Genomic DNA, 20828 nt, shown 5'->3' on the forward strand with positions numbered 1-20828 from the left:
GAAATTCCATGTTTCTTGGACTACAAAACCCATCATCCTTGACCACTAGTTGTGCCGATGGCAACTATACTGCAAAACCCATGTTTTGCACCAGGTTGATGAAGGCTGCTTTACAGACAGTATTAACATAGCCTTTCAGTTTTGTTTAAAAGCTCTAATCTTCTAAGTCGCCATTTGTTACAATAAACCATTATATTAAATTCTTGGCTTCTTCTGGCATGTGTGTATGTTTCTCCTGGTTTCCTTTTAATTCAAGTTTAAAACTTTCGTGGATATAAGTGGCCTTTAAGCACTTAAGCAGATGTGAGGGTTGGGAAGAGAAATGAAATGAAATGGAAAATAAAGGATGTCCACTTTGCGTTTCTGTTTAAAACTCAAGGCAGTTCACATACAAAAACAATGCAAACAAAGAATTCATGAAACTTAGGCTCCATCTGCACAACAACAATTTATTATTTGTACAAAGCCTTTTAGTTATTTGAAGATGATCTCTGTCTCCTCCAGGGTAAACATACCCAGCTCCTTCAACCATTCCTCATATGGCTTGGTTCCCAGAGACTTGGGGGTGATGGGAGTTGTAGTCCAGCAACATCTGGGGACCCCAGGCTGAAAAACACAGGCCTATAAGCTCCTCCAGTGGCTCAGGAGCAGCAGAGCTACTCTTCTTTACAATGGAAGCAGCAAGTTGGCAATATCACGGCTTTGTGGCTTGAGACCTCAGTACCTCAAGGACAACCTCCTCAAATGAACTGACCCAAACCCCGAGACCATCCTCTCAGGCCTTTCTTCACGTGCCGCCTCCATGAGACGCCCAGAGAGTGGCAACATAAGAACAGGCCTTTTCTGTGGTGGCTCCCCGCTTGAGGAATGCTCTCCCCCGGGAAGCTCAACTGGCACCTTCATTATATACTTTTAGGGGCCAGGCAGAAAATGCCGTTCTTCAACCAGACCTTTGGCTGATTGACATTCTATGTCCTTTTAAATGTGTTTTTGGGAGGTGTGGCTTATGGGTTTGTTTTGTTCTTGTTTTTATTCTGTATTTTGTGTTTTCGTTTTGTACTTTTATGCTGTGAACTGCCCCGAGATCTTCAGATGAAGGGCAGAATAAATATGTAATAAATAAACAAATACAATAAATAATAATTCTGCACTAGCTTCAGATTTCTCATCATCTTCAAGGGGAGCTCATTACAGTAGGCCAGAAAGGAGGAGAGCATGAACAACAGAAGCCAAGCTATTCCTCCTAGCCATGATAAATAATATATAATTTTCAATAACTGTACTGTATTGTGCTGTTGCCTCCCTTTTGATTATAATCTATTTGATTCCATGTAATTATCATGGATAAGAGCCACTGGGAGACCATGAATTCGTCTAATCCTTAATTTTATTGAATATTATGTTTTTTATGCATTTCCTGGGAACCACAGAATTGTAGAGTTGGAAGGGACCCGAGGGTCATCTAGTCTCACCCCCTGCAATGCAGGAACCTCAACTAAAGTTCTTCCTGATGTTTAGTTGGTGTAGTGGTTAAGAGCGGTGGACTCGTAATCTGGTGAACCGGGTTCGCGTCTCCGCTCCTCCACATGCAGCTGCTGGGTGACCTTGGGCCAGTCACACTTCTCTGAAGTCTCTCAGCCCCACTCACCTCACAGAGTGTTTGTTGTGGGGGAGGGAGGGAAAGGAGAATGTTGGCCGCTTTGAGACTCCTTCGGGTAGTGATAAAGCAGGATATTAAATCCAAACTCTTCTTCCTTTCTTGTAACATGAAATAACTGGTTCTGGTCCTACTCTCTGGAGCAGAAAACAAGCTTGTTCCATCTTCCATGTGACAGACTTTTAGATATTTGAAGACGGCTATCGTATGTCAGAAACTGAGAATATCAACACGATACCCACAATCAACAAGTATGCAAAAGCTTGGAGTTTCGGAGTACGTTGTCAGCAGTGTGCTGATAACACAGCTCTATTTCTCCTTTCTATCTGCAGGTGAGGCAGTGGAAGTGCTGGACCAGTGTCTTGCCTTTGTAATGGACTGGATGAGAGCCAACAAACTGAAGCTCAATCTAGATAAGAGTGAGGCTCAGTTAGTGGGTGGTTCCCTAGACCAGATGCGTGGGAGATTGCCTGCTCTTGATGCATAGCTGTCAAGTGTCCCTTATTTGAAGGGACAGTCCCTTATTCCAGCGCCATGTCCCGCTGCTGTCCCTTATTGATGGATGTCCCTTAAATTATGTCCCTTAAATTTCAAAGGAAGCAGCTCCTCTCCCTCCCTCCCTGCCGGCCAGGGAGGAGGGAGGCTCCAACTGTGTTGCTTGGCTGTTGCTGTGTTGCTCACCCAATAAGAAGTCTAAGAACGACTGGGGGGTGGAGCTTGCATGCCTTGTGTGTGGCTAGTTAATGCAAGCTGAGGGGGCTTTTGAATGCTGGACACCATTTTGTTGCACGTGCTGCTGCAAACTTTGCAGTGCAAAGCCAGGCCGGGGAGCCATCTTAAGTTGAGGCTGCATAGGCCTTGTGGTGCATGTGATTCAGATTCTATTCAGTTGAACCTCTGGTTACAAAGTTGGTTGGACAGTGTTCTCGAAGCTACGCAGCATGAGTTTGACCAGCCTGCAAGAGGACAGGAAGACTGGAGTGCCTGGAACAGGTGAGGCTGCAGGTCCCTTATTTTGGCCGCTGGTCCCTTATTTTCAAGGCTGCTGGTCCCTTATTTTCAAATCTGTAAGTTGACAGCTATGTCTTGATGGGATTACACTTCCTCTGAAGGAGCAGGTTCATAGCTTAGGGGTACTCCTGGATCCTTTGCTGTTGCTCGAGGCTCAGATGGCCTCAGTGGCCCGGAGTGCCTTCTATCAGCTTCAGTTGGTGCCCCAGCTACACCCCTATCTGGACAAGGATAGCCTAACTACCATTGTCTATGCTCTGGTAACTTCAAGGTTAGATTACTGCAATGTGTTATACGTAGGGCTGCCTCTGAAGACAGTTTGGAAACTTCAGCTAGTGCAGATTTCAGTGGCCAGGTTACTCACCAGAGCAAGACAGTTTGACCACGTTACACCAATCCTGGTCCAAATGCACTGGCTACTGATTAGTTTCCAGGCCCGATTCAAAGTGCTTTTTCTGACCTATAAAGGCTTAAACGGCTCAGGACCACAATACCTCAAGGTCCACCACTTTCCATATGAACCTACCTGGACCCTGAGATCATCTTCTGAGGCCTCCTTCATGTGCCGCCTCAAGAGGTCTGGAGGGTGGCAACACAAGAACAGGGCCTTCTCTGCAGTGGCTCCCCATCTGTGGAATGCTCTCCCCAGGAAAGTTCACCTGGCACCTTCCTTATACACCATTAGGCGCCAGGCAAAAACGTTACTTTTTAACCAAGCCTTTGGTTCATTTGATGGACATCCTATGCACTTTTAAAATGTGGCTCTCTTGGGGGTGGGGTGTTATTGGGTTATTGTCTGTATTTTTATTTTATACATTGTGATCTTTTCTGTGAATCACCCTGAGACCTGCAGGTACAGGGCAGTATATACCATATTTTTTGCTCTATTGGACGCACTGGACCATAGGAGGGGGAGAACAGGAAAAAAAGTTTTTCTTGTTCTCCACCTCTAAGTCAAGGTGCGTTCTGTGCGTTCAAGGTGCGTTCATCCGAAGCCTCCGGAGTTCCCGGTGGGCTCTGGAGGCTTTGGGTTCCTTTCGACCTGCTCTTTGGGGCTGGCGGGGGGAACTCCCGCTGGGCTCCCCAGGCTTGCGGATAGCTTCCTGAAGCCTGGAAAGCGAGAGGGGTCGGTGCGCACCGACCCCTTTCGCTCTCCAGGCTTCAGCAAAAGCCTGCATTCGCCCCATAGGACGCACACACATTTCCCCTTCATTTTTGGAGGGGAAAAAGTGCGTCCTATAAAGCGAAAAATACGGTAAATTCAATTTAAAAAATAGTAAAAAATGGAATGTATATCAAACAATTAATATTTACAACAGTTGCCCTGTAATATTCTTAAAACTGAATACTGTTGTGCTGCATCTTGAACTCCATCCAATACATAATAAACTCCACGTTTCAACACAGAGATTGAATAGAATCATCCAAACTTTGTTTAAAGGTAAAGGTACCCCTGCCCGTACGGGCCAGTCTTGCCAGACTCTAGGGTTGTGCGCTCATCTCACTCTAGAGGCCGGGAGCCAGCGCTGTCCGCAGACACTTCCAGGTCACGTGGCCAGCGTGACAAGCTGCATCTGGCGAGCCAGCGCAGCACACGGAACGCCGTTTACCTTCCCGCTGGTAAGCGGTCCCTATTTATCTACTTGCACCCAGGGGTGCTTTCAAACTGCTAGGTTGGCAGGCGCTGGGACCGAACGACGGGAGTGCACCCCGCCGCGGGGATTCGAACTGCCGACCATGCGATCGGCAAGTCCTAGGCGCTGAGGTTTTACCCACAGCGCCACCCGCGTCCCTCAAAACTTTGTTTAAAACCCCCCAATAAGTGTTAGTTCTCTTCCCTTATCTTACTTTATCTTTGAGAATTTAATCATATATATCAAACCTCATATTCTTAAAACCCATTTCTTAACAGAAAGGTAACATTTCCCTATATGCCATTCTGAGCAGCAATCTATATAATCATTTCAATATCAAGTGAAACTTGCTTTTTGTACACAACACAACTATGGAACTATTTAGGTTAACCTTGAGTTCTAACATGATGAGAAAGGAAGGGTAAAGGTGAAGGAACCCCTGACCTTTAAGTTGAGTCACGGACGACTCTGGGGTTGCAGCGCTCATCTCGCTTTACTGGCCGAGAGAGCTGGCGTACAGCTTCAGGGTCATGTGTCCAGCATGACTAAGACGCTTCTGGCAAACCAGAGCAGCGCACGGAAATGTTTACCTTCCCACCAGAGTGGTACCTATTTATCTACTTGCACTTTGATGTGCTTTCGAACTGCTAGGTTAGCAGGAGCTGGGACCGAGCATCATGTGGATTCGAACCGCCGACCTTCTGATTGGCAAGCCCTAGGCTCTGTGGTTTTAATCCACAGCGCCACCCGTGTCCCTTGAAAGGAAGGATACTTTTCCTCTATCCCTCTCACCAGTATTCATACCTTCATAAGCTTCTATCAAAGCCCCATTTAGTCAACCCCCCCCGAGTATCCCACAGTTCCTTATGAGTGATTTATCCCCAAGGTGGTGAAGACCCTTATGACTACTGCATCATGATTCATTCACAAAATGTGGCAAGGAAAATGCCTAATCACAACATTGTACTAGTTACGATGATGGCCCTAATCACTTTCCCCACATACCATTAGCACCTTAAAGACCAACTAAGTTAGTTCTTGGTATGAGCTTTCGTGTGCATGCACACTTCTTCAGATAACAGATAATCTGAAGATAATTCTTCAGATAACAGATAATCTGAAGAAGTGTGCATGCACACGAAAGCTCATACCAAGAACTAACTTAGTTGGTCTTTAAGGTGCTACTGGAAGGAAAAAATTTTTTTGTTTTGACTATGGCAGACCAACACGGCTACCTATCTGTAACCCACATACCATGTTTGGAATCGTAGATATCTGAACATTTATACTGTCAATCTCTTCTTTGTGTGTGCTATAAAAGTGTGATTGGTCAGAAAAGCTGTAGTCTTCTTTCTTTAGACACTTCCTCCCTGTGTGAAGATTTATTTACATTTTCTTTCCACACTTCAGTTTTGTGGTTTCACCATTGGGTGGACTCTTTGATGTGATTTGACCCTTTTATTCTGCTTGCTCATAGATGACACTCCTACATTCCAAGCCTGTACGCATATAGTTGCTCCTCTATGCACAGTCTCTGATGATTTCTAAGGCTGTCTCTGTGGTGACAAATCATGCCACAGTCTGAGCATACATCTACTGAGGTCCCTGCTCTTCCTGCAGCTCTTTATGTATTCCACACGTTTGAATTCTTTGGTGTGATAAAAAGCTTGACCCGGGATTGAAGCTCTTTCTGCGCTCCAAACATTCAAAGTTTCTCCTCTGTGTGGATTCTCTGATGTGAAATAAGGGAGCTTTCCCTAATATAGCTCCTTCCACACGCCAGGCATTTAAAGGGTTTCTCACCTGTGTGAATGTTTTGATGTGAAATAAAAGCATCTCTCCGACTAAAGCTCTTTCCACACTCGAGGCACTTAAATGGCTTCTCCACTGTGTGAATGCTTTGATGTGAAGCAAGGGAGCTTTTCCTAATATAGCTCTTTCCACACTCCAAGCATTTAAAAGGTTTCTCCCCTGTGTGGATTCTCTGATGTAATTTAAGGATCCCTTTCCTGTTAAAGCTCTTTCCGCACTCCGAGCATTTATGTGGTCTCTCTTCTGTGTGAGTTCGTTGGTGTGATGTAAAACTTGAGCTGTGATTGAAGCTCTTGCCACACAGCAGACATTTATATGGCTTCTCACCTGTGTGAATGTTTTGATGAGAAATAAAGCAGTCTTTCCTAGCAAAGCTCTTTCCACACTCCAGACATTTAAATGGTTTCTCCTCCATGTGAATGCCTTGATGTAAAATAAGGGACCCTTTCCTAATATAGCTTTTCCTGCACTTCAGGCATTTGAAGGGTTTCTCCCCTGTGTGGATTCTCAGGTGTAATTTAAGGATCCCTTTCCTGTTAAAGCTCTTTCCACATTCCAAGCATTTATGTGGTCTCTCTCCAGTGTGACTTCTTTGGTGTAAGGTGAAGCTTGAGCTGTGATTGAAGCTCTTTCCACACTCTAAACATTTAAAAGCCTTCTCCCCCGTGTGGACGTGTTGATGTGAAATAAGGCAGTCCTTTCTAATAAAGCTTTTTCCACACTCCAGGCATCTAAAGGGCTTTTCCCCTGAGTGGATTCTCTGATGTAAAATAAGGGAGTCTTTCCTAATATAGCTCTTTCCACACTCCAGACATTTAAAAGGTTTCTCCCCTGTGTGGATTCTTTGATGTAATTTAAGTGTTCCTCTCCTGTTAAAACTCCTTCCACACTCCAAGCATTTATGTGGTCTCTCACCTGTGTGAATTCTTTGGTGTAAAGTGAAGCTTGAGCTGTGATTGAAACTCTTTCCGCACTCCAAGCATTTAAAGGGCTTCTGTCCTGTGTGGATGTGTTGATGTAAAATGAGGGAGTCTCTCCGAATAAAGCTCTTTCCACAGTCCGGGCATTTAAAGGGCTTCTCCCCTGTGTGGATTCTCTGATGTAATATAAAGGTGGATTTCCTATTGAAGCTCCTTCCACACTCCAAGCATTCATATGGCTTCTCCCCGGTGTGAACACGTTGGTGTAATGTAAGAGAGTTGTTCCAACGGAAGCTTTTTCCACACTCCAAGCATTTGAATGGTTTCTCTGCTGTGTGAGTTATTTGGTGTGATCTAAGGTTGGAGTTCTTCCTGAAGCTCTTTCCGCACTTCAGGCAAGTATACGCTTTCTTCCCAGTGTGCATTTGTTGGTGTAAAGTAAGAGAAATAGCCCAGCAAAAGCTTTTTCCACATTCCAGACATTTAAATAGTTTCTCCCCTGTGTGAGTCCCTTGATGATAAGTGAGATGGGTTTTTTGACTGAAGCTCTTTCCGCACTCTAAGCATGTGTACGGTCTCTCCCTTGTGTGGGTTCTCTGATGTAAAGTAAGTGAGGTAGCCCAACGAAAGCTCTTTCCACATTTCAAGCATTTAAATGGTTTCTCTCCTGTGTGCGTTCCCTGATGGCAAGTGAGGTGAATCTTTTGACTGAAGCTCTTTCCGCACTCCAAACATTTAAATGGTTTCTGCCCAGTATGGATTCCTTCGTGAGCTGTGAGATTGCTCTTCTGCCTGAAGCTTTTCCCGCACTCCAAGCAGCTATACGGTTTCTTATCTGTGTGAATTCGTTGGTGTAAAGTCAAGACGCTGGACCAACGGAAGCTTTTTCCGCACTCCAAGCATTTAAAAGGTTTTTCCCCGGTGTGAATTCTTTGGTGTGAAGTAAAGCTTGAGCTTTGATTGAAGCTCTTTCCGCACTCCAAGCATTTAAATGGTTTCTCCCCTCTGTGGATTTTATTATGTAAAATAAGCCGGTCTCTCCTATTAAAGCTCTTTCCACACTCCGAGCATTTAAATAGTTTCTCCCCTGTATGAGTTCCTTGATGAACAGTCAAATTTCTTTTCTGATTGAAGCTTTTCCCACACTCTGAGCATATATATGGTTTCTCACCAGTGTGTATTCTTTGATGTCTGCTTACACTTGATATCTGACTGAAGCTCTTTCCACAATCCAAGCACTGAAATGGCTTCCCCCCTGTGTGAGTTCCTTGATGAACAGTGAGATTTCTCTTCTCACTGAAGCTTTCTCCACACTCCGGGCACACATACGGTTTCTCCCCTGTGTGGATTCTCTGGTGAGCGGTAAGGCTCGAATTTCTACTGTAGCTCTTTCCACATTCGGAACATTGAAATGGTTTCACCCCGGTGTGGATTCTTTGATGAGTAGTGAGGGTTGACTTCTGACTGAAGCTCTTTCCGCACTCAGAACACTTGAATGGCTTCTCCCCTGTGTGGAGCTTAGAGTGGGTATAAAGGCTCGATTTCCATTTGAACATTTTGCCACACACAGGGCACTGACTGCTTTCTTTTCTGTTGCTAAGGTTCTCTTCAGCTGGGATCTCACAGATGTCACCTTCCTGAGAAGCAGAGAATTCGTTCCTGCTCTCCTGTTTTAGCTCAGGTCTTGCTCTCTGTTCTTCCTCCTCTTTGCATCCATATCTTTCCAACAGCGCCATGTTTGATTCTTCTTCATCCTGCTTTTCACCTTCAGAAACAAGAGGGATACTTTGTGAGAAGGAAAGAAGAGCTTTAAACTGTTGGCATCTTTTTTTAATGATTCCTAACATGATATTTCATAGAATCACAGAACTGTAATAAAAATAAATAAATAAATAAATAAATAAATAAATAAATAAATATTAAAAATATTTCCCCAGCCACTCTGGGCAGCTTCCAACAGAATATTAAAATAAAATAGTCTATTAAACATTAAAAGCTTCCCTAAACAGGGTTGCCTTTCAGATGTCTGCTAAAAGTCTGGTAGTTGTTTTTCTCTTTGACATCTGCTGGGAGGGCGTTCCACAGGGCAGGTGCCACCACCGAGAAGGCCCTCTGCCTGGTTCCCTGTAACTTGGCTTCTCGCAGCAAGGGAACTGCCAGAAGGCCCTCGGTGCTGGACCTCAGTGGCAGAACGATGGGGGTGGAGACGCTCCTTCAGTTGGAAGGGACCCTGAGGGCCATCTAGTCCAGCCCTCTTTCAATGCAGGAACCTCACCTAAAGCATCTATGACAGATGACCAATGTACGCTGCACACTAGTGGACAAAATTGGGGAAACCTTTTGGGAAAAGTGTTTTTATGAGGTTTGATGGCTCACAACACCACTTTTTTTTTTTGAGTAATACCATAAAATTATGTATCAATGGAAATATAATTTAATGAAGAATGCAATGCAACAAAGTTTGTTCAATCGTCTGTATTCTATAAAAAGTTATAGCCAAATAACCAGAAAAAAGGAAGCACAACTTGCTTAGGTTGATATGCAGTAGCTTTCCTTCATCTGAACGTAGCCAACGAGCAGGAGTGTTTAGAGAGCCAATCAAGTGTTATGAGCCATCAAACCTCGAAAATACTCTTTTCCCAAAAGGTTTCCACAATTTTGGCCACTAGCTTAGGTCAACCTGGGGCTCTTGCTATGGAAGAGAAACTTCCTGAAGGAGCGTCTCCACCCCCATCGTTCTGCCCGGACACTGAGGTCCAACTCTGAGGGCCTTCTGTCGGTTCCCTCGCTGCGAGAAGCCAAGTTACAGGGAACCAGGCAGAGGGCCTTCTCAGTAGTGGCACCCGCCCTGTGGAACACCCCCACTAGATGTCAAAGAGAAAAACAACTACCAGACTTTTAGAAGACATCTGAAGGCAGCCCTGTTTAGGGAAGCTTTTAATGTTTGATAGATTATTGTATTTTAATATTCTGTTGAAAGCCGCCCAGAGTAGCTGGGGAAACCCAGCCAGATTTTGGGGGGGGGGGGTATAAATAATAAAATATTCTTATTCTTATTCTCTACCAATATTTCTCTGTGTACGATTTGCTACAGGTGCGCGGTTGACGTACCCTGCATGCCAAATTCAGTGTATTTAGCACCTGCCAACTAATTTTATCAGCCACAAAGACAAGGGAGTCTTAGCCAATTAAAAAGTGAGATCCTCACCTAGGAACTTCTGCACGGTTCTTTCCCAGAATTCCTCACTGCTCCCAGCCTGGGTTGCATGAAGGTCTCCTGAAGCTTGAGGGTCACCAGGGTCTTGTTGCTCCAGAGATGCAACAACCTCCCAATTCTCCTCCATGACTTCCTTGTGCAGGACCCTTTGGTCTGGATCTAGCAATTTCCACTCCTCCTCTGTGAAGTATACAGCCACATCCTCAAAAGTCACCTGGGGTGGGAAATAAACTTTATTTAGGAGCCTGCTGTTTGGCAAAATTCTATTCCCTTTACAAATTGATCTAATATACATTCTCTTCTCTCACGTACCCACCAGGGATATGTGAAAGGGTTTCAAAGGGCACATGGCAGAAACTTTTTTTTTTTAGCTCCCATTTGTGGAATGCTCTCCCCAGGAAGGCTCGCCTGGCACCTTCATTTATACAGTCAAACCTCGGTTGTCGAACGTAATCCTTTCTGGAAGTCCATTTGGTTCTGAAACGTTCGACAACCAAGGCACGGCTTCCGATTGGTTGCAAGAGCTTCCTGCACTCAAGCAGAAGCCGTGTTGGACATTCGGTTTCCCAAAAAAATTCAAAAACCGGAGCATTTACTTCCGGGTTTTCGGCGTTTGGGAGCTGAAATGTCCCAAAACAAAGCTGTTTGGGAACCGAGGTTTGACCTTTAAGCACCAGGTGAAAACATTCCTCTTCAACCAGGCCTTTGGATGATTGACATTCAATGCTCTTTTTAAATGTGTTATGGAAGATGGGGATTATTGGTTTGGTTTTGTTCTTATTTTTAATTGGGCATTTGTGTGTGTGTGTATGTGTGTGTATATATATATATATATATATATATATATATATATATATATATATATGATTTATGTTGTGAACTGCCCTAAGATCTACAGGTATAGGGCAGTACCCAAATTTAAATAAATAAAATTGTTTTATGCAAGGTAAAGGTAAAGGTAAAGGTAAAGGGACCCCTGACCACTGGGTCCAGTTGCTGACGACTCTGCGGTTACAGCGCTCATCTCGCTCTATAGGCCGAGGGAGTCGGCGTTTGTCCACAGACAGCTTCCGGGTCATGTGGCCAGCATGACCAAGCTGCTTCTGGCGAACCAGAGCAGCACACGGAAATGCTGTTTACCTTCCTGCCGGATCGGTACCTATTTATCTACTTGCACTTTGACATGCTTTCAAACTGCTAGGCTGGCAGGAGCAGGGACCGAGCAACGGGAGCTCACCCCGTCGCGGGGGTTCGAACCGCCAACCTTCTGATCAGCAAGTCCTAGGCTCTGTGGTTTAACCCACAGTGCCACCCGCGTCCCTTGTTTCATGCAAACTACTCCTAAATTATATTTGCCCGAGAAGGGGTACGCTGGTAAGACTAAACTTAAAATTATTTAGCTGGGTGTTGCACTTCAGGGTTTAAGCTGTCTGAATGGGCATTCACACTAGTTTCTGAGCACACAACTTTGATGAAAGCAGAGAGGGAAGGTACAGATTCTTCCGGGTCCAGAGGCACCCTGGGTTTCCATTTCGGGTTTTCCGTCGATCCCTATATTTACCTGATCCAGCAGCACAGATGCAATTTCCACTCCACCGCAAGGAAGAGACGAGCTGCAACATATGGCCCGCATCCTGCCGCGTCCATCTCCTGAGAGGGACACGAAAAAGGGGGGAGATTTACTTACCATTCCTTGCATTTCCAAATCAAAGTCCTCCTGGGCTCATTACAAGTGCAGCCAAAACAGTACCACCCATTCGGACGGCCAAAACCGTTTAATCGAACTGCACCACTGGTATCTTCAAGCAAACTGATCCCAAGCTGTTAAAAAAACTTTATATGCTAATAGTACCACCTTGAACCTGGCTGGGTAGCAAATGAGCAAGCGGCGCAGATCCTTGAGCACAGCTGTTATGTGCTGACAGGGTCTTATTCCTGTTAGCAGCCATGCTGCAGCATTCTGCACTAACTGAAGTTTCCAAATCAAGTGTAAGGGAAGCGTCACATAGTTAGCATTGCAGTGATTCACTCTTGAAACATTTCAGTTTCATGCAAGAGGGCAAAAATACCCAAGGGTTCATTTCTTTCTTTCTTTCTTTCTTTCTTTCTTTCTTTCTTTCTTTCTTTCTGCTGTACATTGGGAAAGGCTATGTGGAGAGAGTCTCTTCCTTTAAATTCCTAGGAGTTTATCTCAGTGAAGACCTTACTTGGAAAATCAATACAACCCAGGTGGTTAAGAAAGCCCAACAGAGACTCCATCTCCTCAGAGCATTGCAGAAGAACAATGTCAATCAACATTTGATGATCTCCTTCTACCAGGAGGGAACGTTGCCTCACTGTATACAAGTTGTACAAGTGGCAATAAAGTATTTCAATTTCAATTCAATTCAATTTCTATTTCTTTCTTCTTCTTTTCTCTCTCTCTCTCCCTCTCTTTCTCTTTCTCCTTCCTTCCTTCCTTCCTTCCTTCCTTCCTTCCTTCCTTCCTTCCTCTCCCCTCCTTTCCCCCCCCCCCAGGTTAGGTAGCTAGTGCAGTGGTACCTCGATTTTTGAGCGTTTCTGAAGCCAAACGTTTCAGTTTTCGAACGCCAAAAACCCGGAGTAAATGCTTCCGTTTTTTAATGCACATCGGAAGTCGAACGACATCTGCTGCGGTTTTTTCCAATTTTCTCCATTGACTTTGCAGACTGCCCTTTGCGCCGTGGTTGTCAAACGTTTTGGAAGTCAAACAGTGTTCCGGAACGGATTACGTTCGACAACCAAGGTACCACTGTATATTGAATTTATTACTTGCCTCCCATAACAGTCCCAGAACGATTTACAAGAACATGGGATTGTTCTTGTAAATCCCTCAACATGGGATTGAGAGAAATAATAATAATAATAATAATAATAATAATAATAATAATAATAATAATTCATTATTTATACTCCGCCCATCTGGCTGGGTTTCCCCAGCCACTCTGGGCGGCTTCCAACAGAATATTAAAATACAATAACCAATTAAACATTAATAATAATAATAATAATAATAAGAAGAAGAAGAAGAAGAAGGTTCGAATCCCCGCAGCGGGGTGCGCTCCCGTTGCTCGGTCCCAGCGCCTGCCAACCTAGCAGTTCGAAAGCACCTCCGGGTGCAAGTAGATAAATAGGGACCGCTTTCTAGCGGGAAGGTAAACGGTGTTTCCGTGTGCGGCTCTGGCTCGCCAGAGCAGCGATGTCACGCTGGCCACGTGACCCGGAAGTGTCTCCGGACAGCGCTGGCCCCTGGCCTCTTAAGTGAGATGGGCGCACAACCCCAGAGTATGTCAAGACTGGCCCGTACGGGCAGGGGTACCTTTACCTTTACTTATTAAACATTAAAAGCTTCCCTAAACAGGGCTGCCTTCGGATGTCTTCTAAAAGTGTGGTAGTTGTTTTTCTCTTTGACATCTGGTGGGAGGGCAGGTGCCACTACCGAGAAGGCCCTCTGCCTGGTTCCCTGTAACTTGGCTTCTCGCGGCGAGGGAACTGCCAGAAGGCCCTCAGCACTGGACCTCAGTGTCCGGGCAGAACGATGGGGGTGGAGACGCTCCTTCAGGTATACTGGACCGAGGCCTGCTTATTTTAGGCGTACCTGAGAGAGGAAGACCAAGACGGGCAATAATGCCACGCTAAGCCTTACCCAGTGATGTGGCACCTCCGCCTTCCTCCTGTTTGATCTGCCTGGAGTCTGACGGATCCTTCTCTGCCTCAGCAAAGTCCATGGCCTCTTCCAAAAATAGGTCCTGTAGGTGAACAGCAGAGATCAGAAACAGAGAGGGACTGGGAAAGGAATGGGGCAGAATCAGGCCTTGGTGTGCTGTCCCCTCCTTTGAGGATTTCCAGAAAATGAACATGGGGAATATTCTGAGCCCCTGAAAACTATCAGGATGAAAACCGTCTCTCTCACCTGCTGCCCTTTCTGCTTCCTGTCCTCTGCCTGGCTTAGGAGGAAACCTTCGGCCAGGGCCACTGCCTGGGAACTGGTCTCCACTCCACATTCCCTCACCCAGCTCTCCATCTCCGGGGGGAGGACAGCCAGGAACTGCTCCAAGATCACTAAATCCAGCATCTGAGCCTTGGTGTGTTGCTCTGGCTTCAGCCACTGATGGCAAAGATGGTGGAGTTGGCTGCAAACCTCCTGAGGTCCCTCAGCTTCCTGGCACTGGAACTCCCTGAAATGCTGTCTCTGTGCATCGATGCTGAGGGCATATTCCTCATCCAGGATCTCCTGCGCGGTTCTTTCCCAGGATCCGCCACTGCTCCCAGCCTGGGTTGCACTAGGTTCTCCTCCTGCCTGAGAGCCAACCGAGTCTTGCTCGGCCATCTTGGACTTGTGATCTGAGGCAACTCCCAAGATGGCCGAAGTATCCCCTGACCGTTCCACGAGATTCTGTCTGGAGGCCAGGCAGTGTTTAGCGATCAGATTCCAGATCGTGACAGAGTCCTTCCCCTGTAGAAAAAAAGCAGAGAGCCCAACGGGAAATTTTCTGTTTTACAATTTAAAACACACATTTAAACATCGTTAAAATATCAATGACTTTCCTTCTTCTCTTTCCATGGTTCATTTTGCATACAGTGGTACCTCAGGTTAAGTACTTAATTCGTTCCGGAGGTCTTTTCTTAACCTGAAACTGTTCTTAACCTGAAGCACCACTTTAGCTAATGGGGCCTCCTGCTGCTGCCGTGCCGCCGGAGCACAATTTCTGTTCTCATCCTGAAGCAAAGTTTAACCCGAGGTAATATTTCTGGGTTAGTGGAGTCTGTAACCTGAAGCGTATGTAACCCGAAGTACCACTGTATCATAAATCCCTGTGTATTTTACAGAAACTTTACTATTTAGTATTCCATTATTACATCCATCAAAACTTATTTACACTGTTGAATTTATCTTACTGCTGCCAACATTTTCAAGTGTTTATATTCAATAAACGTTTTCCAATCTTCTCTAAACGTATGTTCTTCTTGTTCTCTTATTCTATATTTAAAGTCTGCAAGCTGTGTGTATTCCATTGATTTAAGTTGTCATTCTTCTTTAGTTGGGACCTCACTCATTTTCCATTTTTGGGCTAGCGAAACATGGGACACAGTAGTAGCATACATGAATAACTTTTTTTGACACCTGGGAATTTCAGTCTGAATTATCCGCAATGGAAAGGACTCTGTTTTTTTGGAAAGTACTTTTAAACGTTTTTTTCAATTCATTATGGCGATCATTAAATGTAATACTATAGGAAATATTAATGTATTATATGTTCCCCCATTCTCCCCCCCTCCCATGGTATTATGTACTGTCTATTTTTCTTTGCTGTTAGTCGTTTGGAGACCTTTGATGACAAGAAACTACCACTTCTACTACTAAAAATGTGACAAGCAACTAATAAGTTTCAATGATAATAATAATAACAATGTGGCAAGCGACTAATAAGTTTTAATGATATAGATAACAACAAGAAGAACAAAAAGGACAAGAACAACAATTCCTCATTGATAGCTCAGTAAGTAGAGCAAAAGACTCTTAATTTCAGGGTTATGGGTTCAAGTGCTATGTTGGGCAAAAGGGACGCGGGTGGCGCTGTGGGTTAAACCACAGAGCCTAGGGCTGGCCGATGAGAAGGTCAGCGGTTCAAATCCCTGCGACGGGGTGAGCTCCCGTTGCTCGGTCCCTGCTCCTGCCAACCTAGCAGTTTGAAAGCACGTCAAAGTGCAAGTAGATAAATAGGTACCACTCCAGTGGGAAGGTAAACGGTGTTTCCGTGCGCTGCTCTGGTTCGCCAGAAGCGGCTTAGTCATGCTGGCCACATGACCCGGAAGCTGTACACCGGCTCCCCCGGCTAATAAAGCGAGATGAGCGCCGCAACCCCAGAGTCGGTCACGACTGGACCTAATGGTCAGGGGTCCCTTTACCTTTTACCATGTTGGGTGGGGTTGGACTAGATGCCTCTTGTGGTCCCTTCCAACTCTACAATTCTAGGATGCTATGCTTCTTACCTGCTGCTTCTCCTCTGCCTGACTCCAGGGAAAGCCTTCTGCCAGGGCCACCGCCTGGGAACTGGTCTCCGCTCCGCATTCCCTGACCCAGCTCTCTGTCTCCGCAGGGAGGACAGCCAGGAGCTGCTCCAGGACCACTAAATCCAGGACCTGAGTCTTGGTGTGTCTCTCTGGCTCCAGCCACAGACGGCAAAGGTGGTGGAGTCGGCTGCAAACCTCTCGGGGTCCCTCGGGGTCTCGGTAGCGGGATTGCCTGAAACGCTGGCGCTGCGCCTCTGAGCTGAGGGTGCCCCCCTCACCCAAGATCCGCTGCAGGGTCCCTCCCCAGGATCCCTCTCCGCCCCTGGCCCGCGCTGCACGGGGGGCAGCCGTGACTGGATCTTGCAGTGTGACATCATCCTTCAAGACATCCCCCGACATGGCCAGAAAGAGAGCAATTGCCTCCCCGCTGCTGCAAAATCCTGCAAAGCCCAAGGGAGGCTGGTTCAGCTCTGCTTAGAAGCAGCAGCCTTGCAAACCTCCTTTGTCCCCGCTCTCTGCAACCTCCAGCACCTCTCCAAAGAAGGATGGGGAGGAGCCTTGTTGCTCTAGAGGAGACCCCCCCCAAAAAAATTACCTTCCTGTCTAGGAATCCACCTCTGCCATTTAACCCTTGCTGTTGGTCCAGGGATTTCAACTTGAATGAAATATTTTTTGGGGGGGGAGGTAAGCCCTGCCCCACATAATCGTTCACATGACACTGTGCACGCACATTATTTGAATGGCAATGCCCAGTGCTTTTTTTCCCTGGGGGGACGCACACCCCTGAACATTTTGTGAATCTTTTATCAGTGTACTGGAAGAAGCAAAGATCCCCAGTGCTGAAACAATGATTCTTCAACATAACTTCGTTGGACTGGTCATGTTTTGCGGATGCCTGATGATCGTCTTCCAAAGCAACTACTCTATTCCGAATTTAAAAATGGAAAGCGTAAGGCTGGTGGTCAACAAAAGAGGTTTAAAGACTGCCTCAAGGCAAATCTTTTAAAATGTAGTATAAACACTGACAACTGGGAAACACTGGCCTGCGAGCGCTGCAGTTGGAGAACAGCCTTTACCAACGGTGTCATGGACTCTGAAGACACTCGAACTCAGGACGCAAGGGAGAAACGTGCTAGGAGGAAGGCACGCTTGGCAAATCCACACCGTGGTCAGCTCTCACCTGGAAACCAACGTCCCCACTGTGGAAGGACATGTGGATCCATAATTGGCCTCCACAGTCACTTACGGACTCATTATCAAAACTGTGTTTATGGAAGACAATCTTACTTGGCTATGAGCGATTGCCAAAGAAGAAGAAGAAGACGACTTTGGTCCATTTACTGTATTTATTTTCCCCGATTTGAATTATAACATGGTGATTTTCTTGAGTCAAATTGAGAGTACCCCTAAACATTTTTTTAGAACAAAAAAGCACTGGCAGTGCCCATCAACTTAGGGGGACAGCCCCGTCATATATTTAATGGGGGGGGGGAGTTCCCTCAGCCCCTAGGCGTTGGCTCCTATGTGTGGGTCAGCAGGGAAGGGCTGCTTTGCATGCAAAAAGGGATTGTAGAAGCTGTTTGTGGGAAGGGTTCCCCAGAGTCATCTAGTCCAACCCCCTGTGATACAGGAGTGTGCAGGTGGCCCATATTGGGGATTGAACCCACGACCTTGGCATTATCAGCACCACGGCTCTCACTAACCTGAGCCTTTGTTCCTGCTTAAGCAGCTCTTCCTCAATGAGGACTGGCACCTTACGTTATCTACAAGGGGCCACGCAGCTCAGTGGCGGAACATCTGCTTGGCAGCCGAAGTGTAGTGCAGGCAATAGTGAGGTGGGTGGAGCAATGGCAGAAAATGGCTTCCTTTCTCCCTATTTAAGCAGCACTTCATAGAATCTTAAGAGTGGGAAGGGGTCCCAGGGTCTAGTCCAACCCACTTCAATGCAGGAATCTCAGCTAAAGCATCCATGACAGGTGGCCATTCAACCTCTGTGACCGAAATCTTACTTCATCTCTAAGGGCAGGGACCACATCTCGGAGGCAGAGCAGCTGCGTTGCCTGCAGAAAGACCTAGGTGGCATCTTCGGATCGAGGTAGAACTGTCCCCTATTGGAAACCCTGCGGAGCGGGACTGAATGACACAGTGCCATCTCTCTCAGCCAGTTCCTTCCCTTACAAAAAATGGATTAGGGGCACCTGGTGTTAGGAGTTTAGGAAGCCGCCTTGTACCAACTCAGACCCATTGGTCTGGGATAGCTCAGCTGGTAGAGCAGGAGGCTTTTAATCTCAGGGTTGTGGGTTCGAGTCCCTCCTCAGGCAAAGGATTCCTGCTCTGATGACCCTTGAGTCCCTTACAATTCTACAGTTCTGTGACCAGGGATGGGGAAACCTGGGTACAAATCCCCCCACCTCGTCATGAATTAACAATATTGTTGTTGTTAACATACTGCCCTATACCTGGGGGTCTCAGGGTGGTTCACAGAATAAAACCAAGATATAAAACCACAAAATACATAATAAAAACAAAAACAACACAATAGGCCCCCCCCCCATTTTTTTAAAAGGGGCATAGGATGTAAATCAGATCAATCAAAGGCCTGGTTAAAAAGGAACATTTTTTGCCTGGCTCCTAGAAGTGTATAATGAAGGTGCCAGGCGAACTTCCCTGGGGGGAGAATTCCACAATGGGGAGCCACTGCAGAGAAGGCTCTGTTCTTGTGTTGCTACCCTCTGGACCTCTAGAGGAGGCACACAAAGAAGAAATATACCGTAGTTAATTGGTGTCTGGCTTGTGTTTTGATTCCTGTTTGGTTTTATGTCTTGAGGGGCTGGGAGCTGGGGGCACTGTCATACAGTGGTTCCGCTCCTTCCTCCTGGGCCGTGTTCAGAAAGTGGTGGGGGGGATGAGTGTTCAGACCCCTGGGCTCTCACTTGTGGGGTGCCTCAGGGTTCTGTCCTCTCCCCCATGCTTTTCAACATTTACATGCAGCCGCTGGGAGAGATCATCAGGAGGTTTGGGCTGGGTGTTCATCAGTATGCGGATGATACCCAGCTCTACCTCTCTTTTAAATCAGAACCAGTGAGGGCGGTGAAGGTCCTGTGTGAGTGCCTGGAGGCGGTTGGAGGATGGATGGCGGCTAACAGATTGAGGTTGAATCCTGACAAGACAGAAGTACTGTTTTGGGGGGACAGGAGGCGGGCAGGTGTGGAGGATTCCCTGGTCCTGAATGGGGTAACTGTGCCCCTGAAGGACCAGGTGCGCAGCCTGGGAGTCATTTTGGACTCACAGCTGTCCATGGAGGCACAGGTCAAATCTGTGTCCAGGGCAGCTGTTTACCAGCTCCATCTGGTACGTAGGCTGAGACCCTATCTGCCTGCGGACTGTCTCGCCAGAGTGGTGCATGCTCTGGTTATCTCCCGCTTGGACTACTGCAATGCACTCTACGTGGGGCTACCTTTGAAGGTGACTCGGAAACTACAACTAATCCAGAATGCGGCAGCTAGACTGGTGACTGGCGCCGGCCGCCGAGACCATATAACACCGGTCTTGAAAGACCTACATTGGCTCCCAGTACGTTTCCGAGCACAATTCAAAGTGTTGGTGCTGACCTTTAAAGCCCTAAACGGCCTTGGTCCAGTATACCTGAAGGAGCGTCTCCACCCCCATCATTCTGCCCGGACGCTGAGGTCCAGCGCCGAGGGCCTTCTGGCGGTTCCCTCATTGCGAGAAGCAAAGCTACAGGGAACCAGGCAGAGGGCCTTCTCGGTAGTGGCGCCCACCCTGTGGAACGCCCTTCCAGCAGATGTCAAAGCGATAAACAACTACCTGACATTCAGTAGACATCTTAAGGCAGCCCTGTTCAGGGAAGTTTTTAACGTGTGATATTTTACTGTATTTTTGGTTTCTATGGAAGGCGCCCAGAGTGGCTGGGGAGGCCCAGCCAGATGGGCAGGGTATAAATAATAAATTATTATTATTATTTGGTTTTATGTATATTGTAATTATGTATTATGTATATTCCCCCCTAAGGCGGTAAGAAGAAAAAGCTCAGGACTAAACCCTACACAAATCTGGAGTGGAGTCCCTAAGGTGGTTGGATGACGTACTGTACGCCTCCTTCCAGCAACCCCTGCAGCCAAGCTGGTGCCAAACGTCTTGCTTTCCTTTCCTTTGGACCACATCAGTGAGTCTGAGAGGAGGGTCTTGACATCTGGGCAGCCCAGGACCTCCAGACACACTGTCCAGGCTTGCGCCCCAGGGAGGTGCTTTTAATGCAGCTGTTTGACTCATAGCTGTCAAGTGTCCCTTATTTGGTGGGAAAGTCTCTTATCCCAGCGCCATGTCCCTTATTGATGGATGTCCCTTAAATTCCCTGGGTTTCAAAGGAAGCAGCTCCTCTCCCTCCCTCCCTGCCGGCCAGGGAGGAGGGAGGCTCCAACTGTGTTGCTTGGCTGCGTTGCTCACCCAATAAGGAGTCTAAGAAACGACTGGGGGGTGGAGCTTGCATGCCTTGCGCCGATCAAATCGGCCGCGTTGCCTGG

General features: G+C 46.6%; 1 protein-coding gene across 1 annotated transcript; it reads right to left on the bottom strand.

Moving 5' to 3' along the window:
* Positions 1–5553: 5553 nt before the first annotated feature.
* LOC310756420 (uncharacterized protein) lies at positions 5554–16960 on the bottom strand. Its single transcript, XM_083600412.1, has 6 exons — positions 16264–16960; positions 14183–14725; positions 13916–14018; positions 11813–11901; positions 10243–10465; positions 5554–8799 (listed from the first exon to the last, which is right to left on the bottom strand). The coding sequence occupies exons 1-6, from the start codon at positions 16681–16683 to the stop codon at positions 6008–6010; spliced, it is 4170 nt and encodes a 1389-aa protein (XP_083456538.1). The 5' UTR covers positions 16684–16960; the 3' UTR covers positions 5554–6007.
* Positions 16961–20828: the final 3868 nt, after the last annotated feature.

This window comes from Podarcis filfolensis, assembly GCF_964270895.1.
Source record: "Podarcis filfolensis genome assembly, chromosome: 2".
NCBI classification, from domain to species: domain Eukaryota; kingdom Metazoa; phylum Chordata; class Lepidosauria; order Squamata; family Lacertidae; genus Podarcis; species Podarcis filfolensis.